Consider the following 25,977-nt stretch of genomic DNA (forward strand, 5'->3'; position numbering starts at 1 on the left):
GATTTTAAAAAATTAAATAAAGAAATATTGGTATTTAAAATGCATGTTAATTTCCCAGGAAAGATCCTTGTATTAGAAATGCCACAAATACAGTGGTACCTCTGGTTACGTACTTAATTCGTTCTGGAGGTCCGTTCTTAACCTGAAACTGTTCTTAACCTGAGACACCACTTTAGGTAATGGGGCCTCCTGCTGCTGCCATGCCGCCGGAGCACGATTTCTGTTCTCATCCTGAAGCAAAGTTCTTAACCTGAGATACTATTTCTGGGTTAGCGGAGTCTGTAACCTGAAGTGTCTGTAACCTGAAGCGTCTGTAACCCGAGGAACCACTGTATATGCTCTTGCTTGCAGATCTTCAATGATAATTTTACACTATTTCACCCCATGTATTTTTAATTAAATAAAGATTAGACATTTCAAATCAGCCTAGAGATACATGAAATCAATTGATATGTTCACTATTTTTGATGAAGTAATAAATGAGCAAGAGTCAAGACCTATAGGCGAGGAGTACTATAATTGTTTCCAGTATGTGCTTGTTTTGCTAACCAGATACAGATATGGATTTCCAGGGATATGGAAGTCTTGAATTACTCCATAAGAAGGAAATGACTCACATTTCTTGGACTCTGTCACTGTATTGTCAATTAACTATTGCCCAATTTCCATTAACTTACATGAAACTTGCAAAAGACTTGTTTCTTGTGAGTGTGCTGAAAAACCCGTTAGCATAAAGGATGTGTGTGTCTTAGGCTGTGTACACATTCTTGTTTACTCTGCATCCAGTGCTCCCTCTGCTATTCTGAGAAGCTGTGTACACACAATGTAACACAGAATACATACCTATTCTGTATCTATCCATACAAAATACCAATCTGATGAGTTTCCCCCCAAACCAACTTCAGTCCAAACTGAGAAAAGGAATGACCTGTGTTTTAAGCTTATAAGGTGTATGCAGCCATATTATAGTTCACTGGCCGCTTCCTCCTCTCACTCTCCAAAAAAGGATCAGTGCAGATTCCACGAGCAGTAGGAACAGCATAGGAACATCAAATGTGCACAGATGGCTGTAGACTTCATTACTTTGACTTTTTTTACTTTTAACTGGATGGCTAACCACAAGGAAATACAGACCCTAAGCTGAGAAAAGACCACCCCTCCCCCCAGGTATAGTAAACCCAGTTTACTATATCAAATCAAACTTGGCTTCGTAGACATTTTCCTTTGCTACCATTAATCTCGTGGCTTAATAAGGTATCTCAACATTCTCTTGGAAGAAAATGTGTCTCTAATCTTGGCTGAATAATCATGTTTTGCAGGAGATGCACGGCTGAGAGGTCAGACAGGGGTTCTCTCTGAGCGACGTGGTTCCTACCCATTCATAGACTTCCGCCTTCTCAACAGTAAGTGATCACTTATTGGAAAGTGGATTTGTGGGCAGAGGGGCTTTTTTAAATGCACTATTTAACTTGTTATACCACAAGTCTAATAATTATGATCAAAGTCATAAATTAAATTTCACATTCATAAATTATTTTACCTTAGCTGCGGCATCAGGTGAAAACTGCTTACTCAGTTCTGGATGTTCCCAGAGGCTAGAATTCATGGACAGATAAGAGAACAAGCTAGTACACACTACCTTGCCTGCTGTTGAAGAAATAAAATCAGAGGCACATATGGAAAATCTATTTAACCACATTTCCTTTTGTCCCACAGCTCCCCCCCCCAGGGAAAACTGCTCTCTAGCACTCAATCAGAGCAAATGGCAACCAGGTTTTCTGTGGGTTGCCATTTCCTCCAGTTTAGAGCTAAAGAGTGGGTTTTCCCTGAGAAAAGAGTGGGGCAAGAGGGAGACTGCTTGGACCCATGTTGTCTAGGCACAGGACAAGCAGATGTGGTGGATGCGCCCTTAGAAAGTATCCTAGGGAGTTTCCCCTCCATCTTCCTTATGTGTCAAATAGGAAGCTAGACATACAAGCAAAGGGCTGTTATGTGATGAAGAATCCTGTACCTGCATAACGTGCGGGATCAGGTGTGCTATTTCCACTTGGGATTTCAGGTGGGGCTTCTTTTCTTTGAGGCCTGGGAGTTTTCTAGAATATGTAATCCTGAATTTTGCAACTCATGAAGATTTATGGTTTTAGCTCAATGTTCCTTTCACTTGGTGGAATTTCTGCTTGTGGTATGGGCCACAATCAAGCCACAGTTAAGCACTCTAAAATCCTATTGAACATAACTTAAAATGCTTTCCTTCATCTGAACTGTGCCTTTAACCTGCATTTATTAATGAATCTGTAGCACATTTCTGTGTACAAACCATGTCGCAATTCTGTAAACCCCTCAATTCTCTCAAAGTGAGAGTTCTGATGTGTGTGTGTAATTAAAAATGGCCATCTGTAGAAGAACAAGTTATCTGTATAGTATGAAGGGTAAATTTCACATTTATTTATAGCGCTTCTGTTATCAGATGTTTATTGCATCCTTTCCCCCCATTTTACTGGAGCTTAGCCCAGCTTGGATTTCCAAACAGATTCTCCTGGTAAGGCAGCAATAATTTAATCCTCCGATTGACTAAGTTGCTCAGTGAATCACTGAACCAAATCTTTTCAGTGACTCATGTGTGGTGATTAAAATTGGCTTTCATTATCTTAGGATGCAATCTGTCAATGACTGATACAGCACATATTTCTTGATTGCCTTAATTAAGAACAAGAGGGAATTCCATGTGGTACAGTGGCAGGGGGGCGAGTGAATCCCAGAGTACTGGGGGGGGTGCTTTTCCTTGTTTGTTTGTTTGTTTGTTTGTTTGTTTGTTTGTTTGTTTGTTTGTTTGTTTGCTTGCTTGCTTGCTTATACCACCCTTCTTCCATAGATCTCAAGGCGGTTCACAACATACAAATGCAAGTTAAAAACACCAAATACATAATAAAAGCAAGAACTAAAAACCTCACAAACCAATAACCTGTTATGTTCCTAATGGGAAATTTGTTATTAAGCACTTAGAACTACAGCCCAAGAAAGGGACTATGAACCATATTAATATACTTCATTATTAACACCTATAAGTGATTGATAATGAGACCTACATCTCTTATTGTTCATTAGGACAAATTACACAAGATTGTCCAGTGAAAGTCACTTTCATATCTAAAAATATTAACACTAGGATGCAGATTTCCTTTGACCAACAACTATACAAGTACAGTTAGTATTCTTGGGTTATATTTTCATTCTCTGAACTTTCTTCCTTCATAGAAGTTAGCTTGGGGCTTGGGGGAGACACCACTTGGAGATTTTGCTTCAAGCACCGAAATGTCTTTAGGTAACCCTGGCTCAAGTATAGTGAACTGTATGCTTTGAACTTGACTTGTGGCTCATCTGTCTACTTTAGAGCACATTCTCTCTCCCTCTCTCTCTCTCCCAAGTTTGGCAGAACAGACTACAGTAAGTCTGTAACCTCCAAGCATTTAACTTTATGCACTTAGCAATTAAAAAAAAAAAATGAAAGTGGGGAAGAAATAGGGCAGACATCTGGGGGGGGGGTAATATTCTGGACATCCCACCTGCCATTGAACCCAGTGCTTTGTCTACTGTATATGCAGTTTTGGCTTTAGGTGTGATCACCAGAACGTAACCCCCATGAAAGTTGATACTGTGTTCCAAACCAATATCATAGTGTTCAAATGTAGTGTCTGGTGCACTCAGATACCAGTTTCTTGAAATCCCTGTCAGGCACTAAGGCACAGCTGGAGAGGGGAAAGTGCCCTGGGGAAAGGCATTTTTTTCTCTGAGACATCCCCATGCTCACCATAGAAAGTTCAGCCTGTGTCAGACTGGTGCCTACCAAGATGGACTTAGTAAAGAATCAAACAGGCTGAAGGGCACTGCATATGTGACTTACAGGTTTTGAAAGCACAGAAATTGATACTGGTATCAGACCCATCTAGATGTGGCTTGAGAATTTTTCAGCTCACCCACTCATGAACACCATAAAAAGAATATCCACAAAAACTCCAGCATACCTTTTGGATTTCTTGGTGTGTGTGTTCAAATCAAATACTAGTAAAATGGCATTTTATTTTCAAACCCAATAACATGAATCATTTCATTTGCTTAAGTTAGGCTGCAAGGCTGTGTATGCACCATCCATTTAAAGCTCATTTCTTTCCTCATGCCCAAATGGGATCCTGGATACTGTAGTATACAATTCCAAGATTCCTTAACAAGTTCTCAGGATTCTTTGGGAAATGAAATGTGATTTAAAAGTATGGTGCAGAAGCAGTAAGTCTCATAAAATTTAATCAGGCTTACTTCTGATTAGACATATATTAAAGTATTTGATGATACTTTTAGCTAGAAGATGCACAAGTAAAGCTGGAATACCATGAAACAGGACATAGTTATGGAATCCTCGTGTAGGATTCTCAAAGGACTTCAGTTATGGTGAAAATATCTATGTTTTTCAAATTTTAATTAGTTGAAACCATTACTGAAAGTAGGTTAGACTCTTCCCTTCCCTTCCTTTTTTTTTTTTTTTTTTTTTTTTGAGAAAACCAAATCAACTTGTTGAGATATTTTAATTCACTAAAATAATGTCCCAGTGTTAACTTGCAAATACAATAAAGGATTGTTTTTCTAATTCCATAATTTTTTTTATATTACTTGGACAATATTTGTACAAGAATCTGACTAGTTACTTGATCCTTTTTCATATATGACTTACACTTACTTACACACACACACACACACACACACACAGCGGTGAGTTGCTTAATTTGTTACCTGACCTTCTGTTCTAAGGAAAGGGTGTTCTGATGATAACATTGAGATTTTCCAGCTGACACAAGGAAGAGAGAGAACAAAGTGGATGAACTATTAAGATGATAAATGAAAAACAGGGTTTTCTGTTATTGCAGGTTATGTTCATTTTCCTTAAGGAGGAACGGGGGGAAAGAATGGCTATTTCCTTTCACTTACTCTGTAATCAGCCATAATTTTACACTTTGAAATGTATCTTACTATAAAACTACAGATAAGATTTAGGAAGCTAGGTTAAGACACTCAATCTGAAAATTCCTTAGATGGTTGATTGTCAAATTTATTACTGCGACACAATGCAGTTCTATCATACAATTGCATTTGCAGAATGATTTGCTGCCCCTCTAGAGTCAGTGGAACTAAACCTAAGTTTGCAGTACTTTACCTTAATCTGTTTGCAGATTCAGCAGTTAATGTGCTGTCAGGTATCAACTAATTTGGCCAGTACAATGTTGCTAATTTTGATGGTTTCCCTACTGAATTTAGTAGGTTTTCAGTGGAATAAATTCCTGTCCAGTGGTCGACTAGAAACACAGTGGCTTCTCTAATAGTGGTCATTGGGTCTTTGTCTAATCTTCAGTGGAATTTCTGAACTGGATTGGAAAGCTTGGAGCATACTTCTTGTTCAGAGAAGAAACTCACAAGCAGAGGCAACTGCTGACCAATCAGCACAAGTCAGGCTGTATCCCTGCTTCCATTAACTCCACACCCAGTATGCTCCCACCAATGGACTGTGAACACAGAACATTAGCCACAATCCATATCTATCCTGTAGATTATTGGGAAATGCTGCACTTTGATGCATTTCCCCCTATACCAGCTTCAGTCTGATTTGAAACTATTAAGTCATATGATGAAGACATAAACACACCCTCTCCTCCACTTGTATCAACAGACAGTGGCTTGTTGAAGAGAGAGGTTTGGAAGAGATTGTTTTCTCTCTTGTAACAGAGAGGGAAGCAGGAGAAAGAAAAGAAAGAGAGGGGAGGAAGCAAAGGCTGCTGGAAGCCTAGTAACTTCACCTACACTGGCAACTTGAGCTCAGGGCAGGCTAACCCTTTCATGCACTCAAGCGTGAGTCAGTAAATGAATATTACAACATAGGTGACTTTGAAATACATGAAACCATACTGATAAATACGAAAGTGGTTTGAAACACAGCCAGGGTAGAGTTAACCTCATTATATTTTAAGTCAGTAATATGCACACAGCCTCTGTTAGAAACAATTGATTGCAGATTCTTTGGGAACTGGTCTCTCAGACTGTCTGGGTCAAGCCGCTTCAGTCCTGGCAGTCTGAGAGAGGAGGGGAGGCCAAACAAAGGGACAAAAAGAGAAGATGTCTCTTTTTGAAGTCAGACCCAGTAAATGGAGTATAGCTTATGATGAACACTGAAACATAACCAAGTTTGTCTTGGTTTGTTTGGGTGCCTCCATGTACGAGGCCCAAGACAATTGCCCCAACCTGAACATCGCCTATGCAAGGTAAGTTGGGAGACATAAAAATATAATGAATTGTACATTATCATGCAGCATCTTGTACCAGATACCATCTGGTCATGTGTGTTTAGTCAGTGCCACCATTACATTATTTAAATATAACATGCATTTTTAAGGATATTTTTCACACTTCTGTTATGACTGCAGATGTTTCATTCTGTTTGAAATTTGGCTTTGTTTCTATCTTCCAGTGCTCCCCTCAGCATGGTTTACTCAGCATTCCCTAGAACATTGTTCTATCAAATATTCATGCTGGTTGCAAGTCCAAGGTGTTCTGAATCACATTGCTTTTTTGTTTTTCACTGAAAAACCCACTTAAATAATTCACTCTATCCTTATATTTGTTTTTCCAGTAGAACATGTTAAAGCATCCATGCTTTGATGCTCCATATCTTTGACAGTTTATAATTTGTTTTCTTGTTGCCCTTGGGTGAGTAGAATATAGCGGCAGAAACATACCGTATTTTTCGCTCTATAACACGCACCTGACCATAGCACGCACAGACATTTCCCCTTACTTTCTAGGAGGAAAAAAGTGAGTGTTATGGTGCAAAAAATACGGTATCTGTTTGGAAGAGAAAACCCCACGGTCCTAGTACTTCTGCATTTTCAGCATAGTCAAAATCTGGCCTTCATTGAGTTCCTGCTTATTCGTTTAGCGAAGATCTTTGTACCTGTCATTTTTCCACAGATACCATTTACTCAGGGGAAATTGGAACAAAGAAAAAGGTAAAAAGACTGTTGAGCTTCCAGAGATACTTCCATGCATCCAGGCTACTGCGTGGAATCGTACCACAGGCTTCGCTGTACTTGCTGGATGAAGGCTACCTTGGGCAAGCAAGGGTAAGAGGCATCTCCAACAAACTCCCTACTAAAGACTTATTGTTCTAAATGTAACAAAGAGATCAGCTGAAGATTTGCTTGAGTTCAACATGAAGGAATGTTAGATATGTAGAATTGGATCCTGAGATAATTTAACATAAGGAAGTTCATGGAAAGAATGTTTCTCACCCCCTCCTCCCCCTGTAACCACTTGCACCCCCTGAAATGCCTCTCCAGTGGGTCAGAAGCCTCTCCTGAACAATGTGTGGTAGGGTTTGGGGACTGCTGAGGGAGGGGAAATGACCCAAGTGTGTTGTAGCACACGGGTGGTCAACATGGTGCGGTCAATATGTTGTTGGTCTACAACTCTTATCAGCCCTAGCCAACATGGTCAATAGTTATGAATGTTGCAAGTTGTAGAACTCAAAAGTGTGTGACTCTGGGGGGCACCATGTTGGTTACCCTGATTCTACTATATCTTTAATCATCCTCATGGTCCCTTCCGACTCTGTGATTCTGTGAAAAGCCATACCTTCAAGCAGAGCTGGCTCTGCCATTAGGCACACTGCTGTGGATGCTTCAAGCAGCAGTCCCATGGATGCCCCACTGCCTCCGCAGAAGTGCCACTGATTTCAGCTGTAATCGCGCAAGATTTGTGAGTGCGCAAGATCTTGATTGTTTTGGATAAGATCTCACCCCAAACTGCAGAAGCAGAAGGGCATGCAAAGAAGGAGTGCCAGTGGCGCAACAGGTATGGGAACGGAAGGGCAGGGAAAGGTGGCACCTCCTATTTTGCCTCAAGCGGCAAAACAGGATGCGCTCCCCCTGCCTTCATGGTTTCTAAAACAGCACTGGACCAGGTATTGCAGTGTAAATTAATACAGCAGAGAGCAGGCATTTCAGCAAACAAACGTTTCAAAAGGGTTAAAAGTAGGTTTCAGCAAAGCATACTTTCAGCTAGAGGCAGCAATGGATACTGGTTGCTGGGAACCACAGGAAGGAGCGTGTTCTTGTGCTCGAATCCTGCTTGTGGGTTTTCATGCAGGCCACAGTGGTTGGCCACTGTGAGACCAGGATTCTGGAGTAGATGGGTCATTGGCCTGATCCAGCAGGCTCTTCTTACATTCTTATGTCAGGAAATTTCAACCAGTTGAGGTTTTGTAAATGTGTCCCTGTTTTTGTCTGAAATGTTGGAGGGTACAGAGTTGAGAAGCTCATTTCAGTCTTGGGCAAACCTTCAATTTCTCTTTCTAAACCACTTAGAGACGGTTCTAGCGTTAAGCAGTATGTAAAATATATATGAAATAAATAAATTTCTGAAGTCTGTGAAGCTGAAAGTGGAAAGCAGAAGCTGTGGTTCTTTAAGATGCTGGTTCTTTTTAGAGAAATATATTTAGAGCTATGCTAAGAACTTATTTCAAGGATATATATCTGCTTGGATGGAATGGGATAAAAAGAAAGCAAGTTCAGCATAGCTAATTTTCTACGGTTTCTATGGGTGCTTCTAGAGAACCTGTTTATTGAGCATTTGTCCTGATTTGTTTGCAGGTAGATAAGATGGTCTTGCTGATTTTCTAAATTGTTGTTAATTACACTACAGCCGGGATGTGAAACTATGGCCATCCAGATATTGTCAGACTCCAGCTCCCATCAAGGATGAAGAGAGCAATAGTCCAGAAATGAATGGAGGGCCATAGGTTCCCCAACCCCATTTTCTGAGTTCCTCCCTGCCCCCAATAATGTGAGTTCCAATAACGAGCTTTCCATATAAAAACCTAGTTTTGTTTACAGTGCTGTTTTCCCAACTGACAAATACTAAGCTATATGTAGGTGTCTTAGACTGCAATCTTATGCACAATCAGCTGAGAGTAAGGCTCATTTTGGGCTTGCTTCTGAGACTGGATTAGACATGTATAGGATGGCAGTGTTCGCTATGCAGGTTCCTCTCTAAAACTGGCTACATTTGAACTATTACTTAATTAAAACAAAGGTACTTACACTTTCAAATGTCATAAATGTACCAAAGAGTACAATTTTATGTACTAAATTATTTCTAATATATATTTTTTTCTTAAATTAGTATAATTGTTTTAGGTTTATTATTAATTATTAAATCTAAATATTTATTGTTATCCTTGTTGTTGCTATTAAATATATCGCCTGCCCTTCACCCGGGACAGGTTACAACAAATTAAAATTCAAAATGCAGTTAAAACAGATTACAATCACAGGACCAGGGTGAGTCCTGAAAGCACGTATCTCAGGTGTCAAAGGCCAGGGCAAACATAAGAAAGTAAATAATAATTTGTGAGCTCATATCCAGAGCATATGAAAGGGGATGGTTACTTCTGAACATATATAGAGTGCATTTCCATTACCACTGTGCAAATTCAGCCCACTTCCACATCTCTTAAATGAGGGTGTGCAGTTTCTCAGAAACCATGAGCCCCATAATTTATAAAGTATATTTTAAAAGATTTCACGTAAATCTGTCAATACTTATTTTGTACATTCTGCCTTTTATTTTTATATTCCCAGTATATGCTATCCAAAGTGGGAATGTGGGATTTTGACATTTTCCTGTTTGACCGCTTGACAAATGGTAAGTTGCATAAAATACCTTTCAGAGAACATTGATTCTTAATCATTGCCTTTAGGTTTCTCCATCATCCTTAAATCTTTTATTGCCATAGTTTTTACCTATGTCTCAGTTTTCCTAAATGAAGGGAAGGGTTTAGAAGTGTGCATAGCTGCAGTCACATCATGTATTGCAGAATCTGTTCCATACGGAATCTGGTGGCATGTGCAAACTTCTGAAAAAATGCAATCCATTTTCAAGAGCCCAGTTTCTAGCTCCCATGGTTGTGGGAAAAGGCTGACAATATATGTATGCTGAAGAGATGTCAAAAGGCAGTAGAGATTTGGCTATTGACACCATTATTCCTGGCATCCTTGAAGCATAGAAATACTCATTTCCCTCAATCGCCTAGATCTTGTTTTTTTAAAAAACAACACAAAAAACATATCCAGACCATTTTCTGCTATAATCCAGAATTTGTCTTGCAGATAATTTAAGAAAACTACAATACAATTTTCTTGGGAATTGTTTTTCAATATTATTTGGTTGAAAAAATATATATGCTATTATCTCCTCCTAGCTCTTGAAGCAGAGCAATTTAAATAGCAACCATTCATTTTAGTTTCCAGAATTTGCAGAACTTTTAGACATGTAGGAGGATATTCAGTGCTAGTTCTACTCAGCGTAGACCCATTTACATTAATGGACACTACTGACTTTGATTCATTAATTTTAACGGGTTTACTCTGAGAAGGCTGTAGTTGAAGACAACCCCTTGGAATTTTGAATGTGAATACAAGACAGTTCACCACACCAAACTATTTGCAAAAAATTGCTATCTACCCTACAGGCACATTGTGGGACCACAAGCCAGTACTGCCACCAGCAGTCTCACTGTCTTTAACTGGAGATGGTAGGATATGAACAGGGGATCTTGTTTGGGCAAGCCATTTAGATTACCCACCAAGCTATGCCCCCTCCAGTCCTATGGCCCTTATTTTGGGGGACGCTTCTGAAAATACCATTACGAGAGGGATATTCTTGCCATTGCGGTAACTATGCGTTAACATAACTGAGAAGCAGAAGGAAGGTTTTCAGGCTTATGGAGCCTGCATTTCTGGGTCCCCAGCAAAGCCATTATGAATTATAGAAGGCTGCATTCTAGTGAAATCACCCTCAGGGCCCTTCCAACTGTACAATTTTATGATTCTAATAACTTGCATATCCATGGACAGCACTAGCGGCGCAAGACAGTAACACAATTAACAAGGTTGCTAAATACAGTGATACCTTGGGTTATAGACGCTCCAGGTTACTAACCCAGAAATAATACCTCAGGTTAAGAACTTTGCTTCAGGATGAGAACAGAAATCGCATGTCGGTGGTGCAGCGGCAGTGGGAGGCCCCATTAGCTAAAACGGACCTCCAGAACGAATTAAGTTCTTAACCCGAGCTACCACTGTATGGGGTTTTTTCATCCAGTTAATGCACGTCTCTCTGTTCCCTCAGGAAACAGCCTTGTAACCTTGCTGTGCCACCTCTTCAATGTACATGGGCTTATCCACCATTTTCAGTTAGACATGGTTACATTACACAGATTCTTAGGTAAGTACTTCTTCCCTCTCTCTAGTAAAATAATAATAATAATAATAATAATAATAATAATAATAATAATAATAATAAAATAAATAAATAAATAAATAAATAAATAAATAAATAAAATAAATTTATTATTTATACCCTGCCCATCTGGCTGAGTTTCCCCAACCACTCCGGGCGGCTCCCAATTGAGTGTTTAAAACAATACAGCATTAAATATTAAAAACTTCCCTAAACAGGGCTGCCTTCAGATGTCTTTTAAAAATAGGATAGCTGCTTATTTCCTTGACATCTGATGGGAGGGCGTTCCACAGGGCGGGTGCCACCACCAAGAAGGCCCTCTGCTTGGTATAATATGCTCTTCTTTAGTGTGGGTTAGTGTGACATTTCCTTTATCAGTCTTGGGTAAGTTGAAATTGAACAGTTACATGGGAGGCTCAGCTTCAGCAGCAAACCTGCACAATTCTCATTTCTTATGATAATGGGAATTGGGAGAGCTGTAAAGTTGGAAAGTTGACCCATTCCAGAACTGGAATAAACATATTATCTAGGGAATCTTAAAATGCTAAATTGTTGTTGTTTTTAAGTGATAATCCAGATTCAGAATATCTGGTCTCTGTTTGCCTTAGTGCAGGGGTGATTTTGGAGGACCATATTTTGAGGCCATTTTCAGATAGGTAGTAGCTGTGTTAATCTCTTGCAGCAGAAAACGCAGCTACCAACATATTAATATTCATATAGAAAAGCAATCTTATATAATTATGCAATCATAGATTCTCCCCCTGCCCTCCACAAATACTATTTATTTTTCTTGTGAATCCATGCTTTCATGAAGAACAATAAAGGGTGATTTATAAAATAGGCTTCAAAACCTTTAAAAGTCTGGCAAAGCTTTTCTAGCATGTGGATGCGTTTTTCTTCCACCAAGGGACAGTCTTGTAAGGGTGCCAAGCCACTGGGTTCTTTTTAAGAAAGAGCTTCAGTGGGTTGAATTCAAGACATAAATCCAAAGTTTCAAAATGACCAAACATATTTTAATCACATATTCAAAGAATGATCATGTTTTGGGGTAAGAGTCAGTGGTGTAGTGGTAAATTCTGAAGTGCTGGCACTCTGCATGACAATCCCTATACCCTTAGCCATTCTGCCTATGCAACAAAAATGAACTTTTGACCAATGTAGGCATTATGAATTCAGTGCCAAACCAGCTTTCCTCTCACTTCCACTCCTGCTTAACATCTCCCCCTTCTGGTTTGCTTAACAAACCAGAAGAATTCTCTTGGACTCAAGAGCTTGCTCACTATTTTGTGATATTTTGGTTGGTCTTGACTTTTGAATGCTTCAAAATATAAGTGACACTTTAACCCTTTGCCTTCTAGCACTGTTAAGGGCTACACCAATTGTTTATCTTCTTTTACTTCTAGTTATGGTGCAAGAAGATTACCATAGTCAAAACCCATACCACAATGCTGTTCATGCTGCTGATGTCACTCAAGCTATGCACTGCTACCTAAAGGAGCCCAAGGTAACCAAACTCCTTCCCTCCTAAGAATTAAGATAATTTCTCAATAGGAAATGCTGATGCCATTCTGCTAATGAAAGACAAATGCATTCCTCAAGATGTATATTGGGGTTTTTTGCTTGTGGATTGACTGAGTTGCTCTGAAGCAGAATATAGACTGGGATCTACTAGCAGACCTGTTGATCAGCAACGGTTTCTTAGTTGCTTAAAAATGACAACAAAATTACACAAACACGCAGAAATTATGAAGCTCAAATGAAGCTGCAAGGAGAGGGGGTTTCAGTGGATCCACACTGAGTAAAAGATAGCTGACTACCACCCAAAGTATCTTAGACGTGCATATCCTTTGCTTGGAACATATGAAGGACCTATAAGGCAATCTTAAATCCAGTGTCACCAAATCAATAGAACAGCTGATGAACATATCTGTAGGTATGTACTCTGCTTATGCAGCACCTTTTCCATTTGTTTAGAGCCCTCAGTTAAGCTATTCACAGCTACATTATTCATGAATGCCAGCCAGCAACAGAACAGCTGGATCCGCCCCCCCCCATCATAAATCAAAGGGTGCTACACTGACTTTTGAGATTTGCTAAAATAATGCTTTTTTTACAATGCACTACTTTTACTCACCATTAATATCTGTCATTGTGGCAGTAGTGCATGAGGTTTGGCTGGTATCACTTGTATCTGCATTATCCTTTGGCAGATTTTCAAAAGGTATTTACACGTAACATCCACCTCCCCATTTGAACATTGTTTTGATTGCTGGCACCTCAACCATTTGTTTCAACTGAGGTCACTTCCAGGCATTCATCCTGATTTGTTTACACAAAGTTTGTGACGTTAGACACTGTCAGCTACCTATTGAGCATGCATTCAGATTTGTTTGTAGGGAGGTTGTAAAATGTTGCATTGAGAAAATGGTATCCCACACTTCCCAGGGCTTTTTCTTTTCACTTACTTTTATGCAAAAGGTCTGGTTATTTTTTTTATAAGAAGGGGGTTTCTTTGTGCTAGAATGCCACATCAACTTAACTGCACAACTGGATTTGCTAGTATGTGATTAAAGCCTGGAAGCACCCCAAGTGTGCTGCTGCAAAAATCATTAATGTGGAGCTGCAATATAAACTCAAGAGCCTTTATGACCTCATCAGTGTCATGCAAATGAGCCACATAGTGAATACTCTGCATTGTCATAAAAGTTGAACAGTTTTATGGGCATGAGTTCACTTAACTGTGAATGGTGAGCAACAGCTCTCATATTTCATTTAACCTTGATTTTTTGCATGGTTGCAGCTTGCCAACTTCCTCACACCTCTGGACATCATGCTTGGACTACTAGCTGCTGCAGCACATGATGTAGATCATCCAGGAGTAAACCAACCATTTTTGATAAAAACCAAACACCATCTTGCCAGTTTATACCAGGTGAGAATGTACTTATGTCTCAAAAGTTATACAAGTACAATTTTAGATTTTAATTATAGTTTAGCTGCATTTTATATTGCAGCACTACAATTAAAACGTTAGGTTTTCTATCTTAGGAAGGAGTCATGTAAACTCTGGAACCATTTCTGGATACGAATCCTTCACGATTCTTCTCCCTTATACAAACAAACGTTCTAGTCACCATCACAAATAATCAGACATCATTATATCCAGGGCTGCTCCTTCCTTTTCTTTTTCAAGTTGAGTTTTGGCATCTAGGCAACCCAACTTTTGTGAGAACATCTGAACTTGGTAACTCGTGAAAATTAAACTGATTTGTATAATTTTTCTGTTTTGCACAATACATTTTTGGTTTTTTTTGGTCTTGGGGAGAAAAGTGGAGCTATGTAGACAATGGAAAACTTCCCCTCACACTTTCAAACTTTTAAAAAAAGTTATATTCCCATTACAACATTCAGTGCTATTCTGTATTTCTGTGGAATCCTACCCAAAGCCAGACTTTTCAGAGAAGATCCCAGTTCAAAATGAAGAGCTGTTTCACACAGATACACTGCTTTACTAGTAACTAGCTACATCTTTGTTCCCTGTGCTCCCCCACCCTCTCCACTTATTATATGGTGGATGAGTTACGTGTTTGGCATAGGTTACCTAAATGACAATATAGCGTGCCCTCTGGCATCCCACAGAACCCCTTCCTGATTTAAAGTAGGCCGTAGTGACTGGGAGGTGGGGTTGGAGAGAAGCAGTTGGCCTTTTCCTAGATATTCTTAAGAAATTGGAAAGTTTCAACTCTTATCCTCAAAACATAAAGTACAGTGTGCACAGAGGGGATTTCCAAAGACTGCACCCATGTCTTCAAAAAAGAATGTGAGAAGTTGCCCACAGCAAGCAGTTGCTTTTGTATCTGAAATGCGTAACTGTGGTCAGAGAACCTTAGGATTTATTGTGCTAGTACAGGTTGTATTTTATACTACCTAATTCACTGGCCACTCTCACTTGTGCTCTGCTTATTTCTGGTGAACTAGATTAGTGCGATTGAGTCTGTAACCAGCTCTCTGGGGAATCCTGGCTTTCTATTGAACTAATTGGGGATGGAGGGGAGAGAGAGAGAGAAAGATTCTCTTCACTTCTCACTACCATCTATACTTTCTCCCTGGAGATGTCAGTTGTGTAACAGGCCAGACTGTCCTTCTACACTAAGATAAAGCAACAGACAGGGCTATGAGAGCCAAGGCTATGACAGAAGGATGCTGAGATATCCTGTGACTAACTCAGCTTGCTCTATCTGTTTTGACAAGCCATAGCCAAACATAGATATACCACTGTGATGATCTGGGGCACTGCTCCAGACTCCTCCAAATGTCAGGGGTTCTGGATAGGAGGAAAAGAAAACTCTGAGGGACATTATTATCCTATGAAGTAAATGCAGATTATTCTTTGAGAACTGTACAGTCTTCACAGATAAACCAAAATGTTGCATAATATAATCACATAGACATACAGATAAACTGCTATGTCAGGAATCTTCATAAGTATATTTTCCAAGTGTCCTCATCCTCACATGAACAACCACATCTCAGAGGGCATCCTATTTTAGGAAACCCACATCATGCTAACTTCAAAAGAAAAAATCTAGAGAGCAATATCATAGTTCCATCAGAAGACAGGCTCAACAAACCATTTACAAATTATAAAGCAAGCAAGAAACCTTAATCTTGTAACAAAACAAGATTCAGACTAAATTACCTCCATTTTTATTTTTTATTTTTACATTTGTTGGTTTAGAGTGTTCAATATAATTGTGGAGGCATATCTGAGGCATTCGTTACTGTAAGGCTCCTCAAGACAACATTTTTAAATTAAATACTCATCCTGATTTGCTAATTTGAGGTTGAATCCTGACAAGACAGAAGTACTGTTTTTGGGGGACAGGAGGCGGGCAGGTGTGGAGGATTCCCTGGTCCTGAATGGGGTAACTGTGCCCCTGAAGGACCAGGTGCACAGCCTGGGAGTCATTTTGGACTCACAGCTGTCCATGGAGGCACAGGTCAAATCTGTGTCCAGGGCAGCTGTTTACCAGCTCCATCTAGTACGTAGGCTGAGACCCTATCTGCCTGCGGACTGTCTCGCCAGAGTGGTGCATGCTCTGGTTATCTCCCGCTTGGACTACTGCAATGCGCTCTACGTGGGGCTACCTTTGAAGGTGACTCAGAAACTACAACTAATCCAGAATGCGGCAGCTAGACTGGTGACTGGGAGCGGCCGCCGAGACCATATAACACCGGTCTTGAAAGACCTACATTGGCTCCCAGTACGTTTCCGAGCACAATTCAAAGTGTTGGTGCTGACCTTTAAAGCCCTAAACGGCCTCGGTCCAGTATACCTGAAGGAGCATCTCCACCCCCATCGCTCTGCCCGGACGCTGAGGTCCAGCGCCGAGGGCCTTCTGGCGGTTCCCTCATTGCGAGAAGCAAAGCTACAGGGAACCAGGCAGAGGGCCTTCTCGGTAATGGCGCCCGCCCTGTGGAACACCCTTCCAGCAGATGTCAAAGCGATAAACAACTACCTGACATTCAGAAGACATCTTCAGGGAAGTTTTTAACGTGTGATATTTTAGTGTATTTTTGGTTTCTATGGAAGCCGCCCAGAGTGGCTGGGGAGGCCCAGCCAGATGGGCGGGGTATAAATAATAAATTATTATTATTATTATTATTTCACAAAGCTTATGCAGGTCTGGTTTTTATTGAACATTCAGTCCAACTTGTTTGTAGGGTGGTTATATGACAATGAACATTCGTACCAATTTTATTTATTTATTCCATACAATTTAGATACAGCTTGATTATTTTTTAAAAAACCACCACTTCCAAGTAGTTTACAAATTTCAACCTGATTTGTTTGCATAATGGTTATAAGTCTTCCTGTTAATCATTATCCCACACTTTTTACTTCATTTCCCCATCACTTTCCTAACTGCAAAAAGTCAGGCGTTTTTTTTAAAGCGGATTTGCTGTGCCAGAGTGCTTTAACCCAATTGCACAAGCCTAATTTTCTGGTATGTGGCTGAATGCCTCCTGGTTGCAGTATCTCAAAGTATGTGAAGAGCTGTAGTAAAATACCACATGTAAGGGCAATTTTAGGTGTGTTTTGAAAGTGCATGTGTGGATACAGTGTGTAAAAATATAAGTCTGATGTTTGTTTCAAGCCTGTTAGAACAGCATGCTTTAAAATGTAGCATGACATGGAACAGTGCCCCCTATATCACTATCACATACATAAGGAGCAGCATCTAATTTATTTTAAAAGTTCCAAAACATGTTTAAATTACTTTTTTTAAAAATCCAACCCCCCTTAGCACTCACATGCCTAGTCAATGGTTCTTCTTACACATTTTGGCATAACAACCTGTCAGTCATTTACTGATGCATGTTGATGTGTGCAAAAATGCTAGTTGCAAATAATGAAAAAGCAGCATTTATGTCAAACATTAGACACGACTAAATGTGAGCGCATACAGGAATAAGGTTGTTGGATGAATAATTCCAGAAGAAAATGTGTTATTTCTAGTACATTCCATCATTTATGCATGACAAAGCTGCCTTTTGTGACCGGAGATTTCCAGATGGGAACAGCATGTACCAAGTACCATAATTTGCTTCCCAAAGTACAAAGTTCTGATTTGAGCCCCTGATGCCACAAGGACAGCAGGGGAGCTTTGAACAATGATGACAAGGACCTTGGAACCACAGTCCCCACTATGAAAAACGCCTCGTTATCGCGCAGACTTTGCCTCCAACTTTCAGAGGCAATTACAAATGAAAACATGAGCTCTTGTTTTCTTCCTGCTTGTCATTATAGATCACGAGGTACAGTCAGTGTTAATCATAGCAGCACCAGAACTAAGATACAAAATTAACACACGTACTGTATAAGGGAATTACATTAGTTAGTTGAGGACTCATGATGCTGTTACACTGGTAAAGCTAAGGAGGGAGCCCTGCTACCCATTTCATTCCAAACAACTGATGTACAATGGTTCAAGTGTGTAATTGGAGTGATGTAGTCCTGACTGGTGAATAGGACCGGGGAATAATTCATGCAGCAACCATTGTTTCCCATTCAGTTAGGGAAACATGCACTGATGCCTGTTCCTCCATGCACATGGACTTCACTGGGCTGAGAATCTTTTTGGTTATTTGTTTCCTCCTCCAGAATGTCTCTGTATTAGAAAATCATCACTGGAGATCTACAATAGGCATGCTTCGAGAGTCAAGGCTGCTTGCACATCTGCCAACAGAAGAGAGGTAAGCACCATCCACTAGGAAACTTAAGAAACATGGTATTTTCCAGAAAATTTTGACTCTGACTACTTCGTAACTCCCCTGCATACAGGGAGGTATGCAGAGTATTGATGTGAATGAAAGAAAATACGCATCCTAGGGATAGCCATCTGAAAAAAGTAAAATTACAACATTAAAATCGCCCAGTTTGACTGGTATTGCATGCATTCTAGGGTTCAGCTGAAACACACACACACACAAATTTTGTATCTGAAATGAAACATGGTTCCCATTTCAACAATTGCAGTGATGGAAGGGAGTGTTTGGCAAATTTCGGGTGTGTGTGTGAGAGAGTGAGAGAGAGAGAGAATCAGTGACTGCTATTGTATTTTCTCAAAATTACCCAGAAATTTATTATTCTGGGGCCATCACCACCACACATCCCTTGTGGGTGCTCTTTTGTGCGTTGAACATTTCTAAATAATGTTCTTGAACTGCAAGCCAGGGCATTCTGGGGGGGAACAGCCACCACTCGGTAGTCAACACAAGCAGCTCTGCTGCTGCTGAAGAGACAGCGAAGCACATTAAAGGAGAAATATGCTGCCACCTCTGACCCCAAAGTAATTTTGCAAGGTAATTTTGTGCTGCTCACACCCACTAGAATAGCTTAATTTTCCTCATACATTTGAGCTGAACGTGCCAATATTCAGTCTTTGGATTCTGCCTTAATCAATTCGCTGTACTACTAAGTCATTTTATGAAACAATATACTTTTAGAAATGGGAACAAATTTCGGTAGGGGGGAGGAATTGTGGATAAAAAAAACCTCCCATCCTTCTATTTTTCATGGACAAAATAATGTCACAGTTAATTGTCTGACTAAAGTAACAGCAGATAAGACAGACCAAAGAGAAAAATACCGGCTTACCTTATTTTGTTTACATTCCATTTAACCTTTGGGTATAGGGCAATATATAAATTCAATAAAAAATCAATAATAATAACCACCTGAGGTATACATGAATAGGAACCTTCTATCTTGGACCAGGGTAATGTAAAACATCCCGCTGCAAATAAAGTCAGCATAAAGCAGTGATGGCCAAACTTGGCCCTCCAGCTGTTTTGGGACTACAACTCCTATCATCCCTGACCACTGGTCCTGTTAGCTAGGGATGATGGGAGTTGTAGTCCCAAAACAGCTGGAGGGCCAAGTTTGGCCATCACTGCCATAAAAGCCTCAAAAAGCTTCTCTGGAAAGCCATACATTTTCCTTCACCACTTGCTATTTGAGCTTGTTATGACAAGAGAGCCAATTAAGTAATTGAGCGATTCTAACCAATTACCAGGATGCAGTTAGTGGTCATGTGTCGATAGTTGCTAAACCAGTTCAGAGTGTTTGCTTCTGGGAGTGGGGAGAAAACTTTTGGAGCATAATTGTGAAGAAGTATACCAATGTGAGTTCAGTAATGGTGCATTAAACCGGATGCGCTAAATAAGGATTGCTACAACAATTGGCATCCCCAAACACCAGAAGATAGATGATATGAAGAGGTATTAATAATGCCTTGCTCAAAACACACTTTTCCTTTTTAAACTACAGGCATGATATTGAACAGCAGCTGGGCTCCCTGATCTTGGCAACAGACATCAACAGGCAGAACGAATTTCTGATCCGGTTGAAAGCGCATCTCAAAAATCAGGATTTGAAAATGGAGGATGCTCCTGATAGGCATTTTATGCTTCAGGTAAATGTAAAGATTTTCCTACCTCTTTCTGTGAACACATAACCCGTGTGTGTGTGTGTGTGTGTGTGTGTGTGTGTTTGTATTCATACATTCAATGTGTGGATTGGCTTGACAAACTGTCAAACACTCTATGTTGGGTCCTTTTGTAATACACATGCAGAACAGGGAACAGCATACCACTTCTCTCCTGCTACTTATAGAGCAGAGCTTTCCTCGCCATATAGTTGCATCAGGATTGATACAGGGGCAACAAGTGCTTGTGAACATGTGTAGCGTTTGGAGTATTCTGGTTTACCTAGGCTGCTCCCAGAGGAGGCATTTATTGTGCAAGTGATATACCCTGTTTACTCATATTTAACAGAAGGGCTAAACAACTCGGTCATCATCCTGTAACCTCCCTATATTTCCCAGCACTACTTTTGTCATTTTACCTATCTCCCAAAAAATTTATGATGAAAGGAGTGGAATAGCAGCACATTCCTTCTGCAGTTGCAGACGCGAAAAAAGTAAAACTGAGGCACAGTGGGAGTTGATTCTGGGAAGCTAAATGACATGCTAAAGATGCTATTACATTTCTGGTTGCAAAGCCATTTCATGTCCTGCACTGCAGATAAGGGGAATTCTCTCTCCTTAGCTATTTGCCTGGAGCTTAGAAAGGGGGGGAGGGGGGTTCCATTGAAAACAGCAGGGTTTACTTTTGAATAAACGTAATAGGTGTGGTTCCAGATGGAATCTTGTACGGCTTCAGTCCTCTTGTCTCAGGCTGAAAGTGCTGGTTTTTTGTTTTGTTTTTTACATGATTTTAAAAGATCAGAACACAATTGTTCTGCTACAGTTCGTGCATTTTTATTGGTGCACCCAAGTAAAAGCTAGCAAAGCTCTCACCAGTGTAGGCTTTTTGTTTCTTGAAAGCCATTTAAACAAGCAGGCATTGGTTTCAAAACATTAGAGGAGACGACAGGGAAAGAAGGCAACAGAACAGCAACTATTGAACATTACTGTAGTGTAAAAGATTCCCGGTGTTACTTTTCTGACTTCTTTTAAGGCTCAGCCTAATTAATTACTTCCTCTTTTTACAACTGCACAACTGTTTGGCCCCTTAAATACAAAGAGCAGTTTCTCTGGTTGCAAGGAATCCTCTGTTTGCAAGGTTTTTTTAGAATGCCTGGGACAGAAAGGGAACTAAGGAACGCATTGCTTGGTTGAGAGAAGATGGCTGTAATGTCCTTGCATAGCCCCTTTTCTTTAAAAACACCCTAATTAAATTGCTGCCTCTCCTAGAGGGAGTTGTCCTCACTCTCTACACAATGCTGTTTGCGCTTTTAAGTTTTTTGGTATATGAAGAGCACAATTACAATGTAACAAAATTCTAGTTGCCAAACTGCCTAGAAAAGGCAAACATTAAATTGCTAGCTGGGTTGTGAAGAAAAAGGAAGGACCTAGAACCCAAACACAGCAATGTTTACCTGAAAGTAAGGCTATGATCCTCTTGCACTGGATTGCACTCTTTTAAGTTATGCAATTGTATTATCGTGGAATATCGAAACTGGCCATGAAAAAAAAAGTGCATGCACACCAGTTCAAAACTGGGTGCTGAAATGGTGATGAAAGGCACCAGCTTCAAAATGTGAAGAGAAAGTGTGTGGTGACTATGTGGAGTCAGTAAAGGGGAGGGGACAATACTTCCCACTGGTGTATGGCCCATCGTGGTGTAGACAGAACATAGCAAGATGCTGACACCAAACAAGGGCCACACCTCTGGAAACATGGACAGTGAATGACATGTCAACTTGTGCCTTCCAGCAGAAGAGCAATAATTTGGCAGGGCTAGAAGCCCTCCATCTGGAAGCATTCCAAGGCTAGTTAGATTGAGTGAGACCACTGAGGTTGTGTTCCATGGGGCACATATAACTCAGCCTCTGTATTATACACTTCCATATAAAAAATCAGAATAGTAACTGAGATGGAAGAAATTAAATGTACATATTTTTCTGTAGAGTACAGTGGTACCTCGGATTACAGACGCTTCAGGTTACAGACTCCACTAACCCAGAAGTAGTACCTCGGGTTAAGAACTTTGCTTCAGGATGAGAACAGAAATCGTGCAGTGGCGGCGCAGCGGGAGGCCCCATTAGCTAAAGTGGTACCTCAGGTTAAGAACAGTTTCAGGTTAAGAACGGACCTCCGGAACAAATTAAGTTCTTAACCCGAGGTACCACTGTACAAGAAAAGGTAGAGGGCAATAAAGGGGCTGATGAGAAGTGATGCTGGTTCTGGTTACATATGGCTGAGGTTTAACTATTCTAACAATGAGCATCATAAACAATGTTGGTTGCTGGGGGGGGTGGGGTGGGGGAGTACTTGAATGCCTTGGTTCTCTCCAATCTGTTAAGCTGCCTACAAGATAGACAGTGGGGGGTTTCCACCTATATTTTTTCTCTGTTGGATTTTCTATTACTTTTCCTCTCTGAGATTCATATAGCATAAAATTTGGCATTCATAGTTTGCTTTCCAAAGAGATTCTCTCAGCACTTGAACACAAACAAGTACCAAATTTCAGGAACCGGGCTTCTCAAAAATTAGTGGTCCTGCTGATGGGAACATAATAATTCTCATGTGCAGGGTCATGGGATGACTGGAAACATGTCAGCATGCCAGCCAAATTCTAACCATTTTCTGTTGCTTTAAACTAGGATCTGGCTGCATATATTATGGGAACATTTAATGCAGCATGTAAACTTTTAGCCTGAAGGTACGTCAGCCTCTGTTACTGAGACAGAGCTCTTCTCTAAATATCTTCCCTTTATAGAGAAATACCAGCAAAAATAAATGGCATCACATGAAAATCTTAAATGGATTTTGCAGATGATGTCTGAGTAGAAAAAGCTGCAATTAAACTACTTATTTTTGGTGGGAGGATATTCCCCACTTCTAAAGAGTTCAGCAAAAATATACAAGTCCCTTGTTCTATCAAAATAAAGCCTCACCCTTAATGCATTTTGTTTCGAAGAGGTTCTGGATTGTATTTTATTGAATATTTATACCATTATAGCAGCAGAGATGCTAGATGCTACTATATAGCAGTTAAAGTGTGCTGCTGTTCCTCTCCACTTACCTGATGTAGCTCCTCAGAATAGATGTATTTAACACTTTTTGTTACTCAAGTGTGCACTGAAAGTTATTCCAGAGAGATGTATCCTAAAGCCATTTAGACAACAGTGAACTTCACGTTATAATGAATTATGCTGCATATTCCTATGCATCAATGGCTGGTGTCTGGTTAACTATGAAAATGATACAGTACAGTCCTGCACCTAGTTAGCCTTATTATTTATCTTATCAGCATACTACTACTAATGTGCTGCATGGAACATCTAAGCAGACTGCCATGCACAATTCAGCAGGTGAAGCCTTGACAATCAATGTATCTTCAACTAGGAAGCATTTCACTTCTGCAATTTCTGCTAATCAGGCATCTTACTAAAGGCAGGAGAGCCCTGCCAGAAAAGAAGCTGGTAGCCCTTCTTTTTGCCCAGTATCAAGAATCATTTCCCCTAACTTTGTTAGAAGTGAATGCCAAGCCATCCCTAAATATTTCTAATCTGCTACATTCTACCTATCACATCTCGCTTGGCTGTTCTTCAGAGGGCAGTGACAAAGCCAAATCTAATTTAGGCTCAGAAAGACTCAAATTGGTTGTTCTAGCTGTAATGCAGTAGGTAATAGGATCTTCAGACTAAGGTCCCACTATTATGGTTATTAACCTGAAATATAACTTGCGCTGATTGCTTAACAAAAGAAATGACAGTAGAAGATGCCTCCTACTTCATAGCTTTTAGCTTTTTTAAAAAGCTTAGATCATTATTCCATTTCAAATGGAAAGCCCGCCTGCAGACTGCTTAACATAGCTGCTACTGTGGAGGAGTCAGAGGAACAAATCACGAAGCAGATGCTGCTTCTTCCAAAGCATAATTACAGGCTTACCTGTCATTCTTGCCTCTAGTCTCTCACACCTTGTACTTAATGTTCTTTGACCAAAATAGTATTTCACATGTTCATGGCATAGCCATATTTGCATGAAAGATAAAAGGAGACAACAAAATGAACTCCTCCTCACAGGGGCTGAGATATTTCATATGTGATCAGAAGCAGTATTTGGGATGAGGGAAATGAGAATAAAAGCCACCTAGTAATCATAAAAAGAACAAGTCACACAACTTAAAACAGCTGTCCTGATATATACCCTCACCCAATCAAATAAGTCACTAGGACCACAGCATGGTACTCAAGCATTCTTCCCCTACAGTGTCTTCCTGATTTTGTATTTAGCCAAAGTATATAGGCTAAAGCATTCTACCTCAGAAGGGAAATTCCTGATGTTGATGAACAACTTGTGGGGATAAAATTTAGAAGTGAGCAAATTGATTAAACTGAGTAATGCACTTTCTGGTTGCTTAATGAATAGTGTATCAAGATTTAAGTGTTTGCGTATGAATGCTCTTGCTGTTCGATCAACTGGTCAATTTTGTGATTAATATCTTATGAGGTTTAATTCAGGATTTAGACTAATTAATTGAAAGATCTAATGAAATGATTAATGAACTGGTGTTTATTATGATTAAGTAGCAATGCTAATATAAGGACTACCAAGGTATCAGAAACTTTAAAAAGTTGAAGTTATGCTAGAACATATCAAGTAGTTTGTGCTCTGTCTACTTTTGGTCAAAGTTTTCAAAAGATTGGATTCACAGACCTGCTGTAGGCCACCTGAATGAAGATCATGGAACATTCAGGGTAGATTGGAAACACCTGATGTATATAGCATATCATGCAACAATCTACAAATCTAAGACCAGAACCAGCTAAAAATTATTATGCACCTGAAATTAAAGGGTGTGTTATCTGACCTATATCTGAGCAGGAGCCCAGTTATGTTACAAAGTGGGAAAACAAAGCTGGCAAATGGAGGAAACTCAGGGTTAGAGTCTAGCAGGAAATCATGACAATGGCAATACCAAAGTCAATGTATCATATATGGCAGAATAAAAACATATGGTTTTGCAGCAGCATTCTGGAAATTTTCAGGTACAAAGGTTCCCATGGACAAACCTGGATCCAGAATGATCCTTCCATTAAAATGGTTAATTAACATTTAAGACAATGTATTTGCTTTATGCTAGAATTGACTTTGTTTTATACCATCACTATTATTATTATTTTGACCCAAGTATTCTGTGGGTTATTAGAAGGGGTGGGGGACACTTGCTTTTAGATGGTACTTTTGAAGTTGTGTGTTTATTTCATTTGAAGTTTCTCCCCTTTCCATTTTATTCTTATTCATGAAAAATCTAGTAACTCCCAAAAAATGTGCTGAATTAAACTTTTAATACTGTACTGAGCAATCCTTGTGCCCATAAACAACAGTGGTGTTCTTGGCACAACAGACATTAGGCCTATACTACTCATTCGTTTTGAGTGTATGGAGTGCAGTATCTTTTACTGCGTCATTCATACCATCTTGTCCTTATTTCCAGATTGCGCTAAAGTGTGCAGACATCTGCAATCCTTGCCGGCTCTGGGAGATGAGCAAACAGTGGAGTGAACGGGTTTGTGAGGAATTCTACAGGCAAGGTCAGCAGGCTCATACATTTCACTTTGTGTT

The 25,977-nt window shown here is 39.9% G+C and overlaps 1 protein-coding gene across 4 annotated transcripts in view; it reads left to right on the forward strand.

The window, feature by feature from the left end:
- PDE7B (phosphodiesterase 7B) overlaps nucleotides 1-25,977 on the forward strand; it is a 162,228-nt gene that overhangs the window by 131,451 nt on the left and 4,800 nt on the right. For all 4 annotated transcript variants that reach the window (XM_080999695.1, XM_080999696.1, XM_080999693.1 and 1 more), the window contains 9 exons: nucleotides 1,320-1,403; nucleotides 7,009-7,160; nucleotides 9,678-9,741; nucleotides 11,227-11,322; nucleotides 12,741-12,841; nucleotides 14,138-14,269; nucleotides 18,503-18,594; nucleotides 20,171-20,315; nucleotides 25,850-25,946. In XM_080999695.1, coding sequence (XP_080855821.1) covers nucleotides 1,320-1,403; nucleotides 7,009-7,160; nucleotides 9,678-9,741; nucleotides 11,227-11,322; nucleotides 12,741-12,841; nucleotides 14,138-14,269; nucleotides 18,503-18,594; nucleotides 20,171-20,315; nucleotides 25,850-25,946 — 963 coding nt within the window. The remainder of the gene's footprint in view (nucleotides 1-1,319; nucleotides 1,404-7,008; nucleotides 7,161-9,677; nucleotides 9,742-11,226; nucleotides 11,323-12,740; nucleotides 12,842-14,137; nucleotides 14,270-18,502; nucleotides 18,595-20,170; nucleotides 20,316-25,849; nucleotides 25,947-25,977) is intronic.

Source organism: Podarcis pityusensis, assembly GCF_964106645.2.
Source record: "Podarcis pityusensis genome assembly, chromosome: 3".
Classification (NCBI taxonomy): Eukaryota; Metazoa; Chordata; class Lepidosauria; order Squamata; family Lacertidae; genus Podarcis; species Podarcis pityusensis.